The 25,951-nt window shown below is 40.5% G+C and overlaps 1 protein-coding gene across 1 annotated transcript in view; it reads right to left on the minus strand.

Annotated features, from left to right (window-relative positions):
• Window positions 1-25,951, minus strand: part of LOC136866643 (nose resistant to fluoxetine protein 6) — a 323,272-nt gene that overhangs the window by 194,004 nt on the left and 103,317 nt on the right. Inside the window, exons 4-5 of the mRNA XM_068226990.1 lie at window positions 11,495-11,586; window positions 781-974 (exon numbers count right to left, since the gene is read on the minus strand). Coding sequence (XP_068083091.1) covers window positions 781-974; window positions 11,495-11,586 — 286 coding nt within the window. The remainder of the gene's footprint in view (window positions 1-780; window positions 975-11,494; window positions 11,587-25,951) is intronic.

Genomic DNA, 25,951 nt, shown 5'->3' on the forward strand with positions numbered 1-25,951 from the left:
GTATATAGTGAAAGTGCAATGACGGTTGGAATGATGCGAACATTGAGTTCGGATGTTCAATTAGGTCGTTAACACGTGTACAACGTACACCGAGTTGGAGACGATTTGATGCGTGTGGTTGAATTAAAAGCCCGTGAGGACAGGTACACACACTCTACTGCTGTGGGTGGCTTTCGTATTGCGGAGACATACAAAACTTGGCGCCCCTTATAACAAGGGTCTTGATAGTGGTAGTTTGTATGTGGAAAAGTAGTTTGAGGAGTGTAAAATGGAAAGAAAAGAACATTTTTAAACAATGTTCGGTAATTAAAGAAGTGTACTAAGTGTGATTGCTATGTCTCTTATGGTTCCTGACAAAAAAAATACTAAAGATAGAAAATGTCATTTCTAGAAATTTAATGTGAGTTGACAGTTGAGAGGGAGTGACAGTACTTTGTAGTGTCAGCAAATTTAAGTAACCACCAAAAATACAATTTTGTTGCAGAAACACATGTCATTTATTTATTTTTGAATTCAAGGAAGCTTACTCTATGGAAAGAAGTGAAGAACCAAGTCATGAAATTTGATGAATTTTCACGTCGAGCGGCCTTCATGATGTGGTAATCTCTGTTTTGATTATTGTAAGTATTGATGATAATAATAGGATTTGGTTATACACAGCATGTTTAGATCATTCCTTTTTTAAGAGAATTTTAAAAGGAGTGGTAATTCCTTGTAGCTTCTCCAACACTAAATATAACTTCAAGAGTTCAAGGGAATCCGATACAGGTTAACACTCACATTTGCCAAGGCTACTTTGTTGACCCACGGTTCTGTGGCAAGGAACAATACTTTGTGCGTCATGATAACCCAGAGAGTACTCATGGTCCGGATGCCGTCAATGCAGCCCACATTCCCTGGCGTCATTTTGGTATTGAAGAGCTTCTTCCAGTTTGCGGGCACTGAGAATGCCAACAAAATTTTCTCAAGGGAACCTGTGAACACAGAAGACATTTAGACAGTAGGATTTTATTTGTGAGGGATATTACAGTAAACATCATGACGAAATGGTTAATAGCAAATATTGGGTAGGTGGACAGTCTGCAAAAACGTCAAGTCCTACGATAGACAGTGAAGATTAGTTCATAACCGAAATTATTTCAGAGGTAGTAGCGAGTATAACTATAATATACGTTTACCTCATTACTGAAGGTGGAGATTGCTTTTTGGGATCATCATCCCCATTCATTGTTTCACAATGTGTTGCTGTCTGCTGGAAGTGGAGTAAAATGTGAATTTGGGCGTTTAGAATCATGTGCATCTGATAAGATAACCTCAGTAGTCAGTTCACTTTTGAACTTCTTTCATCAGTATTGCTGATGACAATATCCAATTCTAATTTAGCACCTAAACAGTGCAAGTCCATCTTTAAAATTGGTCCAGAGTGCAGGATGCATGTTAAAAAACCTGACCGTTACGAAGAAAAGTCTCATATGTCTCAGGAAGTATACGACCAGGGTTGAGATTATTAGCGTTAATGGGCTCTAATGGAAACCAATCAAATACCATTCGTTATGCAGATAACACCCTGATATTTGCTGACAATTTAAAACACCTTAAATTACGTTTGAGCAGCACCACCAAATAATCAAGGAATATAAAATTTTGGAAATTGTATTAGAAGTAAATATAGAAAAACCATTTGATATGATTGATTGGAAGTCATTGTTTAAAATAACATGCAAAGTCGGACTTAACTGGAAGGGCAGGCTGCTAATGTTGACTATATGCAATAATCAAAGTATTGAATTGATACTAATGGCAGCAAGAAAGGAGCAAAATCAGAAGGGGAATGTCAGGGATGTCCTCTATCGCCTTACTTATTCAATACGTTCATCGAGGAGGCAACAACCCCAATGAAATGGAAGACGACTAGAATTAGAATTACTGGAATACAAAAAAAAAAAAAAAAAAAAAAAAAAAAAAAAAAAAAAAAAAAGAAATGGCGTATGGCTTTTAGTGCCGGAAGATCCTAGGACGGGTTCGGCTCGCCAGGTGCAGGTCTTTTGATTTGACTCCCGTAGGCGACCTGCACGTCGTGATCAGGATGAAATGATGATGAAGACAACACTATAAACTCAGCCCCCATGCCAGGGAAATTAACCAATAATGGTTAAAATTCCAGACCCTGCCGGGAATCGAACCCGGGACCCCTGTGACCAAAGGCCAGCACGCTAACCATTTAGCCATGGAGCTGGACACTGGATTACATATTCACTGCGTCAGATTTGCCGATGATATTGCATTAGTGGCAGACTCAGAAGAGAAGGTAAATAAAATGCTTAAGGTCTTAAAATAACAGGTAATGAAGCGCAAGCTATAATCAATACGAAGAAGGAAAAAGTATTGGTTATAGACAAGAAGGGGGACCAAGGAAGGGCTGACATAAGAATATACCGGGCGAGTTGGCCGTGCGCGTAGAGGCGCGCGGCTGTGAGCTTGCATCCGGGAGATAGTAGGTTCGAATCCCACTATCGGCAGCCCTGAAGATGGTTTTCCGTGGTTTCCCATTTTCACACCAGGCAAATGCTGGGGCTGTACCTTAATTAAGGCCACGGCCGCTTCCTTCCAACTCCTAGGCTTTTCCTATCCCATCGTCGCCATAAGACCTATCTGTGTCGGTGTGACGTAAAGCCCCTAGCTTAAAAAAAAAGACATAAGAATACGCAGAAAGCGTTTCAGGGAAACAGCCCAGTTTAACTGTCTCATGTCAGTGTTGAGATGAATGGTGTCTCAATAAAATCAAGAGAAGAATAGCACTGGCGAAGAACGCTTTCCAGAATATAAAGAACTTTCTGCTGAACAAGCACGTCAGCATCCAAACTAAAAAGAGATTTCTAAAAACCTTGGTATGGAGTGACTTGACATATGGATGTGACATCTGGATGTTAGCAAACAAGAGGAAGCTCATCTGCAGGCCGCGGAAATGTGGTTTTGGAGTAGAATTTATTACCAGAACTAGCTGAACTGACACGAATAGGAATGAGATGGTTCTGTAAGAAATAGCAGAGGAAAACGCTAATCATAGCTCAGTGGACTCTTTTTAGGTATGATACACTTTTACAGAACACTTTCAAAGGCAAGATCTTAGGGAGAGAAAACAAGGGGCCGACCACGAACATCTTATTTAACAAAAATGATCAGTGAGATAGGGAGTTCCTCCTACTTGGAGATGAATATTACTGTTCAGGAAAGTAAGCTATGGCTTAGCCTTTTGAAAGCCCAAAAGAAAATAATAAAAATATCATGAATCTAGGATGCTGACTAGGGGCTGCCTGGCCGAGGCGGTAAAGGCGTGCTCGGCTCGCCCGGAAGGACGTGGGTTCGAATCCCCGTCAGGAAGTCGAAAAATTTAAGAAATGAGATTTCCACTTCCGGAGGTGCATATGGCCCTGAGGTTCACTCAGCCTACACCAAAAATGAGTACCAGGGTAATTCCTGGGGGCAAAGGCGGCCGGGCGTAGAGCTAACCACTCTACCCCATCAAGTGCCGAGGTTACGGATAGTGGAAGCCTTTACCTTCCACCCCTCCAAGGGCCTTCATGGCCTGTAGGGAGATGACTTTGCTTTTTGCTTTTAGGATGCTGACTAGCACAAGATTGGGATATGAATGTGGAAATCAAAATAAGAATTGGAAATGTAATATGCAAGTGATTCTCGGAAATTAAAGCGTTTTGTGTGCAAACATGACCTTGGATTTGAAACTTTTTGGCAGCGTTACGTGTGTCTGGTCCTTCTTTACGGTGACCGAGGATGGAATGTAGGTGCATCGCAGCATGTTCTTAGGTATCATGGCTGTACCACGTCACAAAGTAGGATGAACTCCGTTCTTGCCTAAAAGTCGAGCGGAATATTAACACTCACAGATCACGTGAAAGCAGTCTATTTCGGTCACATTCTCCGACATAATATATGTAGCCTGATACAACTGATCATATAAGGCAGGCAGAGTACAAAGGGCATGGGTGGAGAAGATTATATAGGGCACGAAACATCAAACAGTCGTTTGACATCCACAGTGCGGCAACCTTGATGTCAAGAACTACAGTACAGTACAGTACAGTACCTCTGAAGGGTCTGCAGCAAAACTATATGTAAATTTCTCCGCTACACAGAGAAGCATAGAATTATGAGTACCCCTGCATGTCGTAAGTGGCTACTAAGAGGAGAACAACCAATGAATCCCTACTCGCTCTCTCGTCTTCTAAGCTCAAATGTTTCGCTAAACGGATGGCGCTAATTGCAGATAGATCCCAGTTGCAGATCGTTTGAATTGACGCCGTAAACAACCTGCACATCGTGATGACAATGATGATGAAAACGACACATACACTCAGCCCCCATGCCAGCGGAATTAATCGATCATGGTTAAAATTCCCGACCCTGCGGGGAATCGAATCCGAGACCCGTGTGACCAAAGGCCAGCACGCTGTCCATTTAGCCACGGAGCCGGTCTCAGTGTTTTGTAGTAATTTTGTATAAAGAGTATGGACACAGGAGCCTCCGTGGCTCAGACGGCAGCGCGTCGGCCTCTCACCGCTGGATACCGTGGTTCAAATCCCGGTCACTCCATGTGAGATTTTTGCTGGACAAAGCGGAGGCGGGACAGGTTTCTCTCCGGGTACTACGGTTTTTCCTGCCATCTTTCATTCCAGCAACACTCTCCTTTCTCATTTCATAGCATCTATCAGTCATTAATAAATCACTTTGGGAGTGGCGACTCCATCGTACTAATAGCCTATATATGATTCATTCATTCATCCCTGACCCGGTCAATAACTGGAAAACAGGTTGTAGATTTTCATTTTTCAGCATGGACACAATCTTGGAGAAGTAAAGGATGAAAAAGAAATCGAAAACATAAGTATTGGAGTCCAATCGAAGTCAGGTGATGCAGGAAATATTAGATTAACCGGGCGAGTTGGCCGTGCGCGTAGAGGCGCGCGGCTGTGAGCTTGCATCCGGGAGATAGTAGGTTCGAATCCCACTATCGGCAGTCCTGAAAATGGTTTTCCGTGGTTTCCCATTTTCACACCAGGCAAATGCTGGGGCTGTACCTTCATTAAGGCCACGGCCGCTTCCTTCCAACTCCTAGGCCTTTCCTATCCCATCGTCGCCATAGGACCTATCTGTGTCGGTGCGACGTAAAGCCCCTAGCATAAAAAAAAATATATTAGATTAGGAAATGAAGTATCAAAGGAAGAAGATAAATATTGTTTAATGGGTAGTAGGATAACAAACGATGGCAGAAGTAATGATGGCATGAAATGTAGAGTAGCACACGCAAGGAAGGCCATTCGTAAGATAAGAAATCAGCTCACTTCGAACAATGAGAAAGATGTTTTTTAAGACTTCACCTGGAGTGTGGAACTGCATGGAAGTGAAACATGGATAATAACTAGTACAGAAAAAAAGAGAATAGAAGATTTTTGAAATGTGGTGTTACAGAAGAATTCTGAAGAATAGGTACACCGAATCGCGAATGTTGACATACTGAATCGAATGGGTTCAAGGAAAATGATTTGGCGAAATACGCTATAGAATGATAGAACGCACCTCAGGATGGCAGGACTTGTTCAGTTTTGAGGGAAGTGTAAGAGGTAAGAACCGTAGGGGTAGAGCAAGGCATGAATATGACAAATATATAAGAGTATATGTAAGATCTAGTAGTTATGCAGAAATGTAAAGAATAGCACAAGATAGGGTGGCATGGAGCACTGCCTCAAACAGTTTTATGTTACTTATGATCTAGACATAAGCCACGTACACTCTTAGGAGGGATTTTAGTAACTCTATGTATCTATGAAAGGGGCTGCCTGGCCGAGACGATAAAGGCGTGCCCGGTTCGCCCGGAAGGACGTGGGCTCGAATCCCCGTCAGGAAGTCGTAAAATTTAAGAAACGAGACTTCCACATCCGGAGGTGCATATGGCCCTGAGGTTCACCCAGCCTACACCAAAAATGAGTACCAGGTTAATTCCTGGGGGCAAAGGCGGCTGGGCATAGAGCTAACCCTCTACCCCATCACGTGCCGAGGTTAACAATGGTGGAAGCCTTTACCTTCCACTCCTCCAAGGGCTTTCATGGCCTGTACGGAGGTGACTTTGCTTTGCTTTTTATGTATCTATGAAAATACACTGACTGACAGAGCAAATGCAACACCAAGAAGGAGTGGTCAGAACTTTATGCCAATTGCAGGGTAGACTGACGTCACTGAGGTATGCTCATGATGTGAAATGCGCCGCTGTGCTGCGCACGTAGCGAACGATAAATGGGACACGGCGTTGGCGAATGGCCCACTTCGTACCATGATTTCTCAGCCGACAGTCATTGTAGAACGTGTTGTCGTGTGCCACAGGACACGTGTATAGCTAAGAATGCCAGGCCGCCGTCAACAGAGGCATTTCCAGCAGACAGACGACTTTACGAGGGGTATGGTGATCGGGCTGAGAAGGGCAGGTTGGTCGCTTCGTCAAATCGCAGCCGATACCCATAGGGATGTGTCAAGGGTGCGGCGCCTGTGGCGAAGATGGTTGGCGCAGGGACATGTGGCACGTGCGAGGGGTCCAGGCGCAGCCCGAGTGACGTCAGCACGCGAGGATCGGCGCATCCGCCGCCAAGCGGTAGCAGCCCCGCACGCCACGTCAACCGCCATTCTTCAGCATGTGCAAGACACCCTGGCTGTTCCAATATCGACCAGAACAATTTCCCGTCGATTGGTTGAAGGAGGCCTGCACTCCCGGCGTCCGCTCAGAAGACTACCATTGACTCCACAGCATAGACGTGCACGCCTGGCATGGTGCCGGGCTAGAGCGACTTGGATGAGGGAATGGCGGAACGTCGTGTTCTCCGATGAGTCACGCTTCTGTTCTGTCAGTGATAGTCACCGCAGACGAGTGTGGCGTCGGCGTGGAGAAAGGTCAAATCCGGCAGTAACTGTGGAGCGCCCTACCGCTAGACAACGAGGCATCATGGTTTGGGGCGCTATTGCGTATGATTCCATGTCACCTCTAGTGCGTATTCAAGGCATGTTAAATGCCCACCGCTACGTGCAGCATGTGCTGCGGCCGGTGGGAGCTGCCCAATGCTCTGTTTCAGCAGGATAATGCCCGCCCACACACTGCTCGCATCTCCCAACAGGCTCTACGAGGTGTACAGATGCTTCCGTGGCCAGCGTACTCTCCGGATCTCTCACCAATCGAACACGTGTGGGATCTCATTGGACGCCATTTGCAAACTCTGCCCCAGCCTCGTACGGACGACCAACTGTGGCAAATGGTTGACAGAGAATGGAGAACCATCCCTCAGGACACCATCCGCACTCTTATTGACTCTGTACCTCGACGTGTTTCTGCGTGCATCGCCGCTCGCGGTGGTCCTACATCCTACTGAGTCGATGCCGTGCGCATTGTGTAACCTGCATATCGGTTTGAAATAAACATCAATTATTCATCCGTGCCGTCTCTGTTTTTTCCCCAACTTTCATCCCTTTCGAACCACTCCTCCTTGGTGTTGCATTGTCATTGTCAGTCAGTGTATGTCCATATAATTGGCTGCAACAAAGAGACCGCTTCTAAGAATAAACATTAATTCTGCTGTATTAAAAAACATACTGCTGCTTGTTAATAGTGCTGCGTGATGTGTAAATGCATGGACAGCATAAATGTTTAACTCAAAGTTGAAAAGAAAAATTTTAAATTCGTTAGTCTGAGCTGCATCCTTGTTCTTTCATGTAAACCAGCTCCTCTTTCACGGTACACGGAAACAGGGTGGACAAGGGAGTTATGATGACAGTATAGGAAGCATATAGTCGAGTAAAGATTTCAACTACCAGATTACTGAGAACACGAAATGAATTAGTGTAAAGTCTACACAATTGTAAAATCGTATATACTGTGAGAGTAGGCCTAATATATTGCAACACCAAAGTACGGAAAATTAACCAACCACCGTTGGAAGGCCTGAAATTGGTTGGACATAGTCGGCCACTGTCAATCACTTGCTTTTTTCTCTTTCGATATAAGAGGGTGATAAAAAACTAGTGTTTAATAATTGTTTTACTACGCTTTCAGTATTTTATTAAAAGATTTAAACGCCCGACTTGATTGCGTAAGCAATAATATACTCGCGCGGAGCTCGAAAAGAAAATCGGAAATTGATGCCTATTGCTCACGGTAAAATGTTTCGTAAAATTTGTTGTACAATGAATTTTATATAAATTTGATGAAAACAAGTTGTGTTGCTCACGGTAAAATTATTTTATTAAATCCGTGGAAGCATCAGGATGGCCATCTATGAACTCACTTCTGAACTAAGGTGTGTATGTGCTGCCATCTATCGATAAACTTTTAAACCAAGGATTAGCTGTTCAACTTACAATGTGTTTGAGAGTATGACTCGAACAAACAAAGCAAAACTTGCTGCTTTAGCTGTTGTACAGTGGTAACAAGGAAGAAAAGAAATGCCAGGAAATTCTGGACTCGGGATTGGATCAAAAGAAAAGAAGAAGGTAGAGGATTGCTGTCTTTGGTCGAAAATTAGTTGAGGTAAGGAGACCAGCATTCATACAGGAATTCGGCGATTGTGTTTTCTGTCTCTCTTCTTGCATTTCTGGTGTGGTAAAGTGGCATTTTAACTTCGTACAAACAAGGATATTTCTGGTATTCGTCCAGTAAAACACTAACAGCTTCCTTAGTCCACCCGGATCCTGCCATTTTAGAAAGAAGTGTTTGTTTACAATCGAGCTTCACAATCTTCTCACGACGTAGCGCCAGCATCATCGTGATGCCAGCTTCGCTGATTGGTTCGTTTCGTAAAATCTATGTTACGGAATAGAACGTGTCCTATTTTATGAAAAGTTTTATCAAAGGTTTTATAAAATTTGAATTTGACCGTGATCAACAGAAATTTTATTAAATTAACTTATTGTACAATAAATTTGACAGAAAATTTTTCCGTGAGCAACAGGCATGAACAATCGCCTTGGTCAAGTTTATCAAGCACGAGGCGCGCATGCACAATTCCCGGACGTGAAGCTGGCGAATCGTTGGAAATAGAACCAACGCCTTGGCGGAATGGCGGACGTTCCGGGCGGTGCTGAGTGCACCTACAGTAATGGCGCGGAACAACGAGCGATAACGAAAGAAAAAACACACTATAATATAACATTACATTTAAACAAATTCAATTTAAAAAATCGATTTTATTTAGGCTTCGACACACAACGTACACACCCTGAGAAAACGCCACTGTAAACCTGTATTAATCCTAAGAATATGTTGAATAATTGAATTTTGATATGCAGAATTTTTTCGGTTAGTTCATTTGCAAAACCTGATTTGTCCATTCTACCAGAAGACGACATACTTATTGAGCGGGGGTGGAGAGAAAGGGTGTTGAACTAACATGTAACCCTCTTTTTGCTCCTGAGTATTCCCAAAACTGCTTCGTAGTGGATGTGTGGATGATATAAGGAACACAATATCGAAATATCATGTTTCTATTTATCTGGACTGGGTCCTGATAAGTCAGTCAAGTCGTCTCTTTTATGAGGTAACAACAACATGATGAAGAGACTTCCTCTACCCAGTATTACCAAATTAATATGAAGAAACTTTTTCTATGATCACATTAACGAAACTTCATCTTACCTTAAGGTGACCAGACGTCCCGTTTTAAAAGGGAATGTTCCTTTTTCGACTTTCGTCCCGTTGTCCCCACGAAATTCAAACGGGACGGTAAATTTCCTGCTAATGGTGGGTTAAGTAACTGTCACATTCTAACGCTGCGGTAGAACACTACAATAGGAACTAGATTAGCCGAATCAATTGGAACTAGGGGGCGTCCAGATAAGCAAAAATCCGAAAAATATAAGGGACACGAATAATGTTTGTTTGTTTGTTTGTTTGTTTGTTTGTTTGTTTGTTTGTTTGTTTGTTTGTTTGTTTGTTTGTTTGTTTGTTTGTTTGTCGAATCCTTGTCCTTTTTCTCTACGGGGTCGGGTATGAGGTGAGGTGAGTTGAATCTGTCATGGCGAGTATTTATGACCGGATGCCCTTCCCGACGTCAACCTCATCAGCGGAGTTAATGAGATGAAATGAATGACTTGATATATGATACTAGGAAGACAGAGGGTGAATCCTGGTTCCGGCAAGTAGTCTACTCCTGTCGAATAGCACAAAGGGATATGCTCAAGGCTTAACGTCCCCATTCGACGGACGAATCACTATCAACAGCGTCACTCCATATGAGCACTGCGGAGAGGTTTGGAATTTAATCCAGGCTTTTGGCAAGCAATCAAGTGATTAGAAATTGTATACCACCACCTCTCCAACCCTACCGGCCAACATTCTGATGGTGAACATTTTTTCGACCAACAAGACTCGAACCGGCTAACCTCGGTGTAATACAAGTACACGAATAATATATACTGCAAAATTTGAATGAAGTAAAATAAACACTCAAAAGGTAGAATCCAGTATATGAAACATTTGTAAACAATTATGAATTCAAACTTTTAAAAATTTAACATAAATATACAGTACAATATATCAATATTTATGAGTAATTATGTAGTCTCTCAGCTTACATAACATATCGACATAGGAAACAAAAACTCTTCACGTCCGAATAACTGAACTCCGAATAATAGAGTTTCTATAGTACAGTATTCCAAACGCTCTCTCTCTCTTCGATAAGTCGAAACTTGATGCTGCAACGTGTGGCAACACAGCTGTACCAGTGTCCTAAACAATAAGAGGTAAACGTGTAGCGTTGAAAGATCAAAAATATTTGGAAGAAAAAGTTTCTTCAGAAAATGATGTGGATGACGTCAATCATACGAATAAATGGTAGTGCAATTCTCATTTCTATTATCAAGCCCTCTGTATTTCTGCAAATTGTCATGTTATAAGGCAAATATACCGAAATTCATAGTTGTATTTTGAAAGAAATAGTTTCTGAAACACTTTTAAATTTTTTAAACATGTCAATAGCCGATAATACATTTCAGTTCTTTGTTTCAAGTGGAAAATCATTCAATCAGATATGCTATATTATAATCGGGTAATGAAAATTCCACAGCCTGATTTAAGTCATCCGACCTGGTCGGGAATGGAATTAATGACGCCCCCATCTAGCGGCGAAAATAGGAATTGTGCCGGCTGCCGAAGCTGTCGCACTCTTCTGGGGAAATGATATATGAATGACTGATGAAATTAAATGATAGTGTAAAGTGTGGCTGGAAGGAAAGATGACAGGAAAAACCGGAGTGCCCGGAGAAAAAGCTGTCCCGCCTCCGCTTTGTCCACCACAAATCTCACATGGAGTGACCGGGATTTGAACCACGGAAGCTAATCGGGTACTGCTGAATTTTAATCATACGTGCCCCTTTTTGTCTCTCCTTAAAATGTTCCTTTTTTGGCGAGGGGTTTGAAAACCTAGTCACTTTGTCTTACCTGTACTGTATTTGATATCTTCGTTCCTCTCCAGGTACTTGTCGTAAACACTCCCAGCAACGAGCAGAACCATGGTCGCCATAATGATTGCTCTAGAAAAGAAAAGTACGTATATTTAGTAAAATACTACGCTTTAGAAATTAAAAAGCGAACCTCTGAAACTATCCTCTAAAGCCTGTAACCGTACAACAGGGTTACAGATTCCATTCAGTATTTATTATTATTATTATTATTATTATTATTATTATTATTATTAACCCGATTCATTAGATTTTATATATTCTGTTTCTCATCATTTAGACTGTAATAATTAGGTATCACGTATATTATTGTATTTCATCATAGGTTAAGTGAATATGTTTGTAATTATTCTGTATTGTAGGAAGTGAGATTTGTTGGTTTCATATTGTCATGCTGTGGCTTGTAACTTTGGCTAGATGAGCTGGCATAGGATTTTGCAATCGAGGCTATGTTTAACTGGGAATGTTGTGTACAAGTAGTTTTCCCGGTGACGCATTCAGCCTAGTCATTCTCAAACCGCTTGGGTACGCTTAGACAACGCTTGACTGATGACATCAGTGCGTGGACACGTGATTGCGACCAAGTGTCAGTATTCGCCAGCTACTGGATGTTGAAGTGGAAGGGATGAACAGTGAGTGGGGAGATGAGTCGTCATCGCGAGGGGATATAAGGTGATGCTACGGTAGTGCGAGGTACTCAGTTGGGACTCTGTTCATATCTACTCAGTTCATAAGCAGTTCATATCGTGCAGATCATATGTAACAGTCAGATGTATCAAATGGAAGAAGTGGTCTTAGTGTGATGGTCAGAGCTAAGAGTTGTGTTTGAAGAGGTAATCATCGAGGAAGTCTACAAGTGGTGCTTGTATCCGAGCAGAGACGGGTACTATGCTGATAAAGAAACATCATCTTCTTGTGAGGATGGACTTCACAAGATGTCTCAATAATATTTTCAAATTTCTTATAATATATTGAGTGGACGTAATTACATTGGAACTCCCTACACGCGTACATGGTATGTAGGCCAACTCTTTGTTATATAAGATTACAGCAGACGGCTCCCGACTTCAGCTCACAGGTTTTCCCAAGAATTTCAAGTTCAACAGCGGTGTATGCAGACAACAGGTAATTAAAGCATCAGACATGTTATGCATTCATAATATGAAGAAGAATGTAATCAGCGGCGATATCACATCTCACTTCAAGTTCATGCCAATAGCTTTTTTTTGTTTAGATTAAATTTTCCTTTTATTTAGTACCGCAAATCTCACGATATATTTCTTTTGTTAAATTAAAAGACGTCAATGATTGTTCATTGTGACGTAAAGTATAGTCATAAACTCAGTTTTATTTTAATTATAATACGTGATTCCAGTTCCATGTACAATCCTCAATTGTGGAAATGCAGCAGTAATTTAATATTGTCCTGATCCATATCCCTGTATATTGCCAAATATGTGAGTTTATCACCTCACGCCTTGAGATAATTGATATAAGAGGTATGCTCTACCGAATTTTGTTGTTTTTCTTAAAAAAGCAACTGGCGCTCAAACAAATGTTATTTATATTGTGTGGAAGATATGAAAGTATAAGAGTAGTGGTCAGAGTAGCCACAACGTGTCGCCAGCAACGTGGGACTCGAAAGGTTCAGAAAAAGTGTTTCTGAATGGCAATATACATGGATCAGTTCTTTTAATGAGTACGCACATGTTAAATTCACCGAGTAATGTTAGGAAGGTCATTTTGTTGAAGTTTGTATTTAAGGGGTAATGTCAGAGGAATTGCAAGGGGAAATAGCTTTGAGATCGCGAAAAATTAGTAGGAAACCGAAGATGGACAAGGATAGCAATATGCAGTCAGGTGATGAGGCTGAGGTTATTGTGTCCAAGGAAATCCAAGGTGGTAACATAAATAGGAAGTTGGTGACTAAGGTGGGACCTGCTGAAAGTCAGAAAATAGTAGAAACTGAGGAAAACGCTGTCACGCAAGATCAAAGTAAAGGGGTGATTGACCTTGGTTTATTTAATTTGCTGATGTCCAAAATGACTGAGCAGAATAATATCATTAGTGAGAAAATTGAATCTCAGAATAATATTATGAGTGAGAAAATTGAAACGGTTATTAGTGAGAAAATTGAATCTCAGAATAATATTATGAGTGAGAAAATTGAATCTCAGAATAATATTATGAGTGAGAAAATTGAATCTCAGAATAATATTATGAGTGAGAAAATTGAAGCGGTCATTAGTGAAAAAATTGAAGCTCAGAGTAATGCCATAGATAGTATTAATAAGAAGATTGATGATGTTAGTAATAAGATAGATCATAAGGTGTTAGAAATAAGTAAGCAAATTAATAATTTAGAAAGTAAGGTAAATAGGGAGTGTAGTGACATCAGAGCTGAGATGGAATTGGGTCGGAGCAATCTCCATACGGAAATAGAGCAAATTAGTGAGACATGCATCAAACAGATTGATGAATTAGGCGCCAAGATCGAGTCTAATAAAGGAGAAATCCATGAGTTAGTAGAAGAAAGGTTTGAAAAGATAACCAATACAGTGGGGCAAGAAACTAGGAAATGTATTAGTAGGGTAGAACATGTGGAAAGAAAACTTGGAGAAGTAGGTGATCTAGAGAGTGAACAAAAATCATTATCACAGAAGATGAGAGAATCGGAAGAAAAGTTGAAGGAGGAATTAAGAAAAATTCAAGAAAAGGCTGAGGAAACAGTGGAAGAAAAATTTCTGAGTTGCCAGAGAGTACTCCAGCAAGAAGTGCGTGATAGTAAGAATGTACGTGAGATAATTGTAAATAATGGTTTAATCACTAGAGATCATGATTTACCTAAGTTTTCTGGGAAAGAATTTAACCCGATGGAATTTATGAGAGTAGTAGAGAAGAAATTTGCTGTTCAATTAAGAGACAAGATTATTAGCTGGGAAACTGTATTGGAGATCTTATCTAATGCTTTCGTAGGAGAGACTAAGTCTTGGTTTCAAGTATATAAAAGCTCGATGTCTAGTCTAACTGAATTTAAGGAGAAATTCATGGCTAAATTTTGGAGTGAAGGTGTTCAGAGTAGAGAGAGAGAGAGAGTAATGTTTGGCAGGTATAATTCTAACGAGGGTGTTAGAACGACTGAATATTTTTAGCTCATGTTTTGGTGTGGAGAAATTTAGAATGTATTGGACCTGAGGCTGATATAGTTAGACTTATGGCTAAGCACTATCCCGATAGAATAAGAGAAGCTGTTTGTATGCAAAGAGTGGAGACTATTAAGGAAATGGAGATTTTGTTGGAAAGTTTTGATGCTTTAGGTAGTAGCTTGAATAATAGTAGAACACTAAATAGGAATGTAGAAGGAAGGAGTAACCAATCTAATAATCAGGACAGGCCTATGAATAATCGTAACTACAGAAGAGAATATCAGGAGAGACCTAATAATAATTTCCACAGGGAGAGAAATTATCAAAATAGTTCGGAAAATTTCAGGACTGGGAGGCGTGATTATGGTAATCAACCAGAAGCTGGAAGGCGGGAGAATACAGGCCATAATAATAATAATAATGACGCTAGAGGAAATAGGCAACAGGGGAGGCCGACTGAGGTGTGTAACCAACAAGTCGTCACCGAACCAAGTACTTTAAACGCGCAACGGACTGTATAAACAGGTCACTGAGACAGTCCGTAAATGGTAAGTTCACGTATAAGGTAGATAAGTATGTTAATGTCGATCAGCCTATAGTTGTAAGTGAACATGATTGTGACCTAAGTAGCAATAATTCAAATGTTTTAAGTGACGACTTAATAGTAGACAATAAATTTTATAAGTGTAATTTAAATTTAGATATAAGGCAAGATTTGTTAAGTGATCTTATATTATGTAATGAGGATAATTTAAGTAGTGTTACTGTTACACCGACGATTGAACTGCTGATATGGGGCAGAAAAGTTAAGATTTTGTTGGACTCTGGTAGTGAGAAGTCATGTGTAAATTCCAAGCTGTATGAGGAAGTTTTGAGAGAGAAGTATGAGGTAGCGGAAATCCCAGTGAGGAATACGTTCATCGTAACAGCTGTCGGAAACAAGTCTCAAAGAGTGAATAAACAAATAGCTGTCCCCATTAACATAAGTGGAGAATGTATTTTCCAACCATGCTTAGTTGTGCCTAATTTAGTTTATGCCGTTATTTTAGGTACCGACTGGTTAACGTGTCACAAGGCTAAACTAAATTTTGATCTGTGTAATGTCAATCTTATTTGGGGAAAGAGTAGCAGGGAAGTCAGTTTACCATATGATGTTTTGTCAGAAATTAGTGCAAATAAAGTGTGTTCTATTACGGAAGGATCTTGTGAAATTCCTAATATGAGGAAAAATATTGATGTCTGCCATGTGTCTATACAGAGAGATTCTAGAGAGGAATTGTATGAGACAGTGGAGAAATGTAATTTAGCGGAAAGTCAGAAGGACGAATTGTGTGAATTATTGATATCACATAGTGATGTTTTTAGCGATCGGCCTGGTAGAACACATCTTTACGAACACAAATTTAATGTTATTGATAACTCAACTTTTGTAGGACCGAAATATCCCATTCCGTTAAAATACGCTAGCGCTGTTGAAGAGCAGATTGACATTATGCTAGATTATAATATAATTGAACCATCATGTAGTCCTAATTTAAATCCACTTGTTATTATACCTAAGAAGGATAACACGGTAAGATTGTGTATTGATGGCAGATTAATGAATATGAAAATAGAAGCCGATCAGCAAAGGGCGGAGACGGTAGAGGAACTTATTCAACGTTTTGAAGGTAGAAAATGGTTTTCTACTTTTGATTTGTCGTCATCTTTCTGGCAGATTCCACTTAGAGAAAGTGACCGTCCACTTACGGCTTTTGCATACAAGAATTGCTTGTATCAGTTCGCCAGGGTGCCTTTTGGGACCCGTACTTCATCTGCAGCATTAATTAGAGCCATGAGTAAAGTATTAGGGAGAGATACGGATAGTTTTGTGACCATGTACATCGATGACATTGTTATAGCATCCCACACGTTTGAGGAACACATGAAACACTTACAGATTGTTCTACATAAAATCAGGGAAGGGGGATTTACATTAAAACTGAGTAAATCGACATTGTGTTCACAACAGATCACATTTTTGGGACACACTGTATCTGAACAGGGGGTAAAACCGGAACAGACGAGATTAGACAAGATAAACAACACTCCTACTCCACGTAATGTTAAGCAATTGAAATCTTTTCTGGGAATGTGTAATTACTTTCGACGTTTTGTGGGTAAATATTCTGCACTGTTAGAGCCGTTTCGTGAGCTACTGAAAGGAGGTGCGAAGTGGAAGTGGAGGAAAGAACATGATGAGGCTTTCCAGAAGTTGAAGGATGGATTTAATGAAGCAGTTATGTTGAGATATCCAATGTCAGATCGTGAATTTATTCTCATGACTGATGGTTCAGAGAAGGGAGTTGCTGGATGTTTATATCAGAGAGATGATAACGGCAATTTAGGCATAGTTTCCTTGGCAAGTCGTGGGCTCAGTATGGCAGAAAAGAGATATACGATCACTGAGATTGAATTTCTTGCAATCATGTATTCATTAAGTAAGTTTAGAATGTATGTTTTAGGTAATAAATTCGAGATATGGACTGACCATCAGGCCTTGGTATTCTTAAATACTTATAAACTAACTAGTAATCGTATGACTCGTTGGATTTTAGCCATAAGTGAATATGATTTTAAGATACGTCATATTAAAGGGAAAGATAATGTTATGGCTGACTTTCTCAGCAGGTATCTCCCTAAGGAGGAAAATACTGTCTCTTTAGAGGTGAAAGAAGGTATTTTGATTTGTGTTGGCTCGATGACTGATAATACTGCAGAAAGAGATAGACTTCGTTATCTGTTGTCCGAGCAGGAAAGAGAAGAAGAGTTGGCGGGACTGTTGACCTCGCTTAGAGATAAGGAACCAGGTACTGTTCTAGTGAACGGTAAATTTACGTATAAGTTATGTAATGGTTTTCTCACTCGGAAATGTTATTCTGGGAAGTTCAATGTATGTGTACCTAAAGCCTTGCAAGAGGATATGATTTGGTTTTACCATAAGGAGCTGGGTCATTTTGGAGCAAATAAGGTCTTATATGCTATTCAGGGTAATTTTGTGTGGAGGAATATGGGAAGGCACGTGAGGAAAATACTCGCTACGTGTGATCTCTGCCAACGCTCTAAGCACCCGACTAGACTTCTAGAGGGGCCCAGGCAGGCTGTTATTGTTGACAGACCCGGGAAGCTTATTAGCGTTGATCTGTTTGGACCGTTAGTTAAATCCAGATATGGTTACCAATTTGTTTTTGTCTTGATTGATGCCTTCAGCAAATATGTCAAGATGTACCCATTGAGGAAAGCTACAGGGAGGGGTTGTCTCAAACAGGTCGTGGACAGATATATTCCTGAGTTCGGATGTCCCCTCAGAATACTATCTGATCATGGCAGCCAGTTTATTTCGAAGATCTGGAATACCAAACTAAATGAACTGGGGATCAAAACTATATTTTCATCGGTACGTTGCCCGCAAAGCAATATGGTTGAAAGAACGATGCGTGAAATAGGACGTATATTTATAGCATATGTGCATGACAAACACAACTCGTGGTTTTCACAGTTGAGTAATGTTGAACGTTGGTGTAACATCACGTTGCACGAGTCCACTGGATTTACGCCCTATGAAATTCATCACGGCAGGAAGCCTACTGATGAAATTGCGAGTATGTTAGGCTTGGACTTGGGAGAGGAGAAATCTAAGGATTTTTATATCCAGCTGGCTAGGGAGAATTTAAAGAAAGCAGGAGATAAACGTATTCGCCAGCAGAAAAAGACTACATTGGATGAATTTGAGCTTGGTGACAAGGTTTTACTCAGAGTGCCACTCCCGTCATCAGCAGAAGCTGGTCAATTTTCTAAGTTTTTCTTGTTATATCAGGGATACTTCACCGTAGTGAAACGGATTGGGAAATGTGCTTATTCATTAGAAGACAAGGAAGGAAATATCGTAGGCACATACAATATAAGAAATCTTAAGAAATATATCATGTGAGTTTGTTGATTAATTCTCATTACTATGTTAATTCACCATATTTTATGAAGCTGGCATTGCGAACAGGACTTCAGTGAAATTAGCGTGTGTTGTGATAATAAGTGAAGCACGGCAGTGCAATAAACTCCAGTGCTTGGAGACAGTGTATATAATGAAATGTCTTCGAGAATTACTTTTGAACACTCAATGAACGTTTGAAACGACAGAAGTGAGAAAGAAATGTAATCTGTATGTAAATAATACTGTATAATCAAAGTGAAAATGATAATTGATCAATGTTTTATATGTGTAACAACGAACATCCAGATGGATGATAACATGTACCCAATTTGTAAAGGGCATTTTTATACATGTATATATGGTGTACTCAATTTCAGGTGATTATGTATATATTTCATGAATCAATCGATTCACTTAATCGATTATTTCATGAGGGAGGCGTTCTGTAACCGTACAACAGGGTTACAGATTCCATTCAGTATTTATTATTATTATTATTATTATTATTATTAACCCGATTCATTAGATTTTATATATTCTGTTTCTCATCATTTAGACTGTAATAATTAGGTATCACGTATATTATTGTATTTCATCATAGGTTAAGTGAATATGTTTGTAATTATTCTGTATTGTAGGAAGTGAGATTTGTTGGTTTCATATTGTCATGCTGTGGCTTGTAACTTTGGCTAGATGAGCTGGCATAGGATTTTGCAATCGAGGCTATGTTTAACTGGGAATGTTGTGTACAAGTAGTTTTCCCGGTGACGCATTCAGCCTAGTCATTCTCAAACCGCTTGGGTACGCTTAGACAACGCTTGACTGATGACATCAGTGCGTGGACACGTGATTGCGACCAAGTGTCAGTATTCGCCAGCTACTGGATGTTGAAGTGGAAGGGATGAACAGTGAGTGGGGAGATGAGTCGTCATCGCGAGGGGATATAAGGTGATGCTACGGTAGTGCGAGGTACTCAGTTGGGACTCTGTTCATATCTACTCAGTTCATAAGCAGTTCATATCGTGCAGATCATATGTAACAGTCAGATGTATCAAATGGAAGAAGTGGTCTTAGTGTGATGGTCAGAGCTAAGAGTTGTGTTTGAAGAGGTAATCATCGAGGAAGTCTACAAGTGGTGCTTGTATCCGAGCAGAGACGGGTACTATGCTGATAAAGAAACATCATCTTCTTGTGAGGATGGACTTCACAAGATGTCTCAATAATATTTTCAAATTTCTTATAATATATTGAGTGGACGTAATTACATTGGAACTCCCTACACGCGTACATGGTATGTAGGCCAACTCTTTGTTATATAAGATTACAGCAGACGGCTCCCGACTTCAGCTCACAGGTTTTCCCAAGAATTTCAAGTTCAACAGCGGTGTATGCAGACAACAGGTAATTAAAGCATCAGACATGTTATGCATTCATAATATGAAGAAGAATGTAATCAGCGGCGATATCACATCTCACTTCAAGTTCATGCCAATAGCTTTTTTTTTGTTTAGATTAAATTTTCCTTTTATTTAGTACCGCAAATCTCACGATATATTTCTTTTGTTAAATTAAAAGACGTCAATGATTGTTCATTGTGACGTAAAGTATAGTCATAAACTCAGTTTTATTTTAATTATAATAAGTGATTCCAGTTCCATGTACAATCCTCAATTGTGGAAATGCAGCAGTAATTTAATATTGTCCTGATCCATATCCCTGTATATTGCCAAATATGTGAGTTTATCACCTCACGCCTTGAGATAATTGATATAAGAGGTATGCTCTACCGAATTTTGTTGTTTTTCTTAAAAAAGCAACTGGCGCTCAAACAAATGTTATTTATATTGTGTGGAAGATATGAAAGTATAAGAGTAGTGGTCAGAGTAGCCACAAGCCAATGCTGATTTTATAATTCGTCATTTCCTGGCATCCAAATCTGACATAGTCATGTACTTCCACTTACTTGTGCCAGACTCCTAACTTTCATCTATCCTATCCGACCTCTCTTGGCCAACTCTTGTTCTTTTCCGACACCGACGCTAGGGAGTCTTTCATTTTCACGCCAATCGTGGCCCTTGTCATCCTTTGGCCGATACCTTCATTTTTCGAAGTGTCGGTCCCTTTCATTTTTTCTCCCTAATTAGTGTTATATTGAGGATGGTTGCCATGTTGTACTTCCTCTTAAAACAATAATCACCACCACCACTGACATACTCGTTGGACTCTATAGTAGTACAGCCATTGGCTGGTAGATGTTTTTGATGACAGCCAATTCAGCATGGAAGGGCTGAGTACGTCTCCGTGATGGTGTTACAAACTTTCGGGGATGATGGAGGGCGGCAAATGGATAAATTTGAGATGAGGAACCGTAGTCCGGAAACGTTAGAGTCAAAAGTTAGTCCGTCCGTTCTTAACAGATTCCGAGGTGCCGGAATTTCGTCCCGCAGTAGGTCTGCAACGTGCCCAAAGCCAACGATATGTGGTTGTCGCCTTTAACCACCCTTAAAATCCACCAACCTCATTCAGGCTTGAACCCGTTAACTTGGGATTAGTAGACCAACGCTGTATCCACTTCACCACTGCGGCCGGCAGTCAAACTTTAAATCAAAAATCGGTCTGGTACCTCCGACTGTACAATATCAAATCAAATCAAAATCTCTTTATTTGCAAATGAGGTGTCTACCTCGGTGGCAAATGGTACACTAAAATACATTATTGTCAATCACTAAATTTTAAATTAACAAGAGAAGAAGAAATTTTTTCTAGAATACAATAATATACAATTTACGCTAACAATTTTTTATATTAAACAAAGAGATCATCGTTAATAAATTTATATTGTTTACAAAATTCGACTATACTTACAAACATAGTCAACTCATTTACAGTATGTGGAATTACTTCAAATAATACTATGCAACTGGTATAAGATTAAAATTTGCATTGTATTCATTTACTTTTTTTTAAACCCATTTTGGAACCTAAGTAGCATAACGACCTGCTGCGTCTTAACCAGAGCCCCTTTTGCTACCACTTTTCAGAGTTCCTGAAGGGCCTTCACAGCTATACTACATGTGCTAAGAGTACGCCAGGGGAGACAATCCCACGAGCAGAAAAGGCTTAAATTTTGACTCAATCGTTTCCGGAATATGGTTCCTTATCTCAAATTGTTCCATTTGCCGTCTTACAACTCCCTGAAAGTTTGCAACATTATCACGGACACACCCTGTATATGACCATCCTCCTTACGGAGTGCTTAACGTAACTGTCCGAGGGGAAGAGGTTCGAGTTCGATTCCCAAGGGTGATCACACATTTTGCTCCTTGGTGGCAAAACATCAAATACTTTAGTCTGTTGTTTTTGTAGGTCTGCAGAGAACATGATTAAAACCTACATTAATGCTGTTTCTATTCGTGGTGAGTACAGGGAACTCCAATTTACGACCCACAAATTGATGAAAAAGTGCTACTAGAGCAAGGGCATTTTCAGTAGCAATTTATTGTCAACACACCGTTAGGCCTAAATCCCAGTTATAAGCTATATTTGGTTTTTCTTGATCAGTCTTCACTTGTTCAAATCCCTGCCCTGGTGGCATTTTTTCTTCGATTGGTACTCTCAAACCGGCCTTAAGCCACGGGAAGGTTTAGGAACACAGCCTCGTAAAAACCATTTGAATTCGCCCGCGAAATGATCTCATTGGCTAACTTTAGGGGGTGATAAATTGTCAACGACGCCAGATATAGAATTTTTTAAAAAATTCAGAATGGCAAACCCTATAACACTCGTATTAACGTTGTTTTCGACCACCAAAGACTTACATAATTGAATGTGTTCAACACGGAGTTTGTATAAAATGGGCGGAACGCCATGCTTTTTAATCACTGTGTACTAGTAAAATTAATACTTCAGAGTTTGCGATGAAGAATTACAAAATATTTCATTATTATTTACAATCTGCTTTATGTCGCGCCGATACACATAGGTCTTATGGCGACGATGGGATAGGAAAGGACTAGGAGCGGGAAGGAAGCACCCACGATCTTAAATAAGGTGTGAAAATGGGAAACCACTGACAATTATCTTCAGGGCTGTCGACAGTGGGGTTCAAACCCATTATTTCCCGAATGCAAGTTGACCTAAACCACGCAGCCTCTCGCTTGGTAAGTACAAAACACAATGCTTCCTTTTTTAAAGGGGCTCAACATCCTGATGTCTGCTACGAACAATTATGAATCAGAATAAAGCGGAATAAAATGCCGCTTCTATAGCAAATATTTTATTAACTTAAACAAAGAAAAAATCCACAGTTCTAGCCCTTTAGGAAAGCAACTCAATGTTGGAAATATCCTAGGGATATGAGCTATGAATTTTAGGTAAATAAAGCATAATAAACATGAGGATATATTATTTATTTATTCCTAAAAATTACAATCCTTTTCTTAATCATCGTTATCCGGTCGATTAGATTAGCAGTTTGCCTTTCTCTACCACTACGAGCGCTAATGTGAGTCTATGCAGAGTTTCTTTTAAGCACCACTACGAGCGATAATGTGAGTCAATGCAGAGTTCATTTAAGCACCACTACGAGCTCTAATGTGAGTTAATGCAGAGTTTCACTTAAGCACCACTACGAGCGCTAATGTGAGTTAATGCAGAGTTTCACTAAAGCACCACTACGAGCGCTAATGTGAGTCAATGCAGAGTTTCACTAAAGCACCACCACGAGCGCTAATGTGAGTCTATGCAGAGTTTCACTTAAGCACCGCTACGAGCGATAATGTGAGTCAATGCCACTGCCTGCTCGATCTACATCCGATGGCTGCTTATACTGCCTGCTCATTCCATATTCAAACGTGTAACACGACTTACAAATAATCTGCCGCTAGATCGCAGCACCAGACGTACCCAGTTTTCGCGTGAATACAGCTAGATAAGCGTACAAGCAAAATTTAAAATCTGAAAGTAACAGAAAAATTAACGAATTGTACGCATAAAGTGGTGCTCTAGAGAGTGACTGCTTCAGGACTTTTCGAGAAAGAGATTTCGACGAACAAGAAAACCTGGAAACTTTGTCTGTATGGTACTTCCCTACATTACTAAGTAGAGGTTTCACGAATTTGGCCACCACAGTTTCTGACACAAGTTCCTGGTGCTTATTGTTAGTAAAACATTTTAAAATCTTACAGTGGCACAAAGAGGGTAGAACATAGTTTTTTATAGTCTGGAGCAGACTTGCAGATTTCTTGCAGTACGGTAGAGCCGCCTCAACAAATTCTGTAGCCGCATAATTAGGCCAATACATCGTTGCTGGGGATAGCGCAGGCCTGCTCTATCAGACTGATTAAGTTCATCAATGGGGATACATTAACTGAGGTGGAAACGTTACTCAAGCATGTGGTGCATTGTTTTTTCTTCGATTACACGCACTAAATAACCACACACTAATGCATGGGAAGCAGTTTCCAAAGTGACACACACTGACTCAAGGGGCTCACGAACATCTTCCAGTACATGAAGCACATACTCAGCGGGCATCACTGGTTCTGTTTCGTCAAGTCCGAGAGAGGATACTGAGGCAGAACATTTTGAATTTTGCTTGTGGATAACGTTAGCACCATCGGTGGACATTAAAATACCGGATTTCAGAATTCTCTTTATGGAATTCTGAGTAGCCCGGGAGTAATGTCATTGCACCCTCCTCCCATTCTTATAGAACTAAACATGGCTTCAACTGATCTCCTGAAAAAGCCCGTGTCATGGAATGAAATACCACGGCATTCTGGTTTCCCTTTCTTTGATTTGCAGAAAGGCACGCAGCTGTACACCATTTTCACTGTAAACAAATACAGTACTAACCTATCTCCCGCTACTTCATGCCGACAGTTCAGGAGCCGGTTGGTGCTGCCACCTGCTGTGGGTATTCGTAAACGAAGTGTTTCATTTAGTGCCATGTTAAAATGTTGTAATGAGCAGGCAGTATAAGCAGCCATCGGATGCAGATCGAGCAGGCAGTGGTCAATGCAGAGTTTCACTTAAGCACCACTACGAGCGATAATGTGAGTCAATGCAGAGTTCATTTAAGCACCACTACGAGCGCTAATGTGAGATAATGCAGAGTTTCACTTAAACACCGCTACGAGCGCTAATGTGAGTTAATGCAGAGTTTCACTTAAGCACCGCTACGAGCGCTAATGTGAGTCAATGCAGAGTTTCACTTAAGCACCACTACGACCGCTAATGTGAGTCAATGCAGAGTTTCAGTTAAGCACTTATAACCACATTCATCTTGGACATTAAAAAAAATCAAAATATGCCTGAGGGCATTGAACCAAAGAACACATTGCAATGAATGATGTAAATAAGTCAATTTGGCTACGATTTGAATAAAAAGGAAAAGAAGTAAAGAAACAAAAAATTTAAGCTGTTTTCCGAACTGCATTTAGACCGGATGTGATTTTCAATTTTTTTTTTTTAAGTTTGATAGAGCTATCGAAGACTCACAATTTAAAACCTTTCTGGGCACATCAGCCCTTGAACTTTCGACACAATTGGGGAAATTGCTTAATTTTACGTTTCTCGTAGTAATTGGACCCCTACACTGTCTGTTAAGTTAATGTTTTCAACTTTGAACATGGCCTTCAATTAAAATAGCATTTCTTCAAACAAAACTACACAACAAATTACTGTATCACTCTTCATGCCACAGCCTATGTAGTTGTATGTTTCATCAATTACTTGTAGAAGAAAACAGGTAACTGGAGACTGTCGTCAATAAGAAGTGTGCACAGCCTTGTGTCATCAAAGTGGGGAAGTACAAGCTGAATGAGGGGAAGCGACTTGCGTCCCCGTACACAGGCATTTCTAACGCGGACACTGCGCTTACGATGGGCAAGCTTAGACACCCGTGCTTTAGAGAGATCTCAAATTCCTAAGGATCTCTCTGCTTATCTTACGGCTTTTAGTGCCGGGTGTGTCGAGGACATGTTCGGCTCATCTGGAGCAGCCCTTGTAAGACAGACCCTCCAACAAGGGTGGGCTTCAACTGCCGTGTATGGAAAATGCGTGTGATTGTAGTGGAAGATAGTGTTGTGTGACTTGCAGAAATGTTTGCAACAGCACAAACACCCAGTCCCCGAGCCAGGCGATATAACCATTCAAGGTTAAACCCGGGGCCCTCTGAGTGACTACGCTGACCATTCAGCGAAGGAACCGGACGTTCCCAAGGGTAAGGTTCAAGACAGGCGATACCAGAGTAGAACAACCAGAAAAGCCTACCGAGTGAATTGGCTTCGTGGTTCGAGTCACGTAGCTGTAAGCTTGC

This window comes from Anabrus simplex, chromosome 3 (assembly GCF_040414725.1).
Source record: "Anabrus simplex isolate iqAnaSimp1 chromosome 3, ASM4041472v1, whole genome shotgun sequence".
Taxonomy (NCBI): domain Eukaryota; kingdom Metazoa; phylum Arthropoda; class Insecta; order Orthoptera; family Tettigoniidae; genus Anabrus; species Anabrus simplex.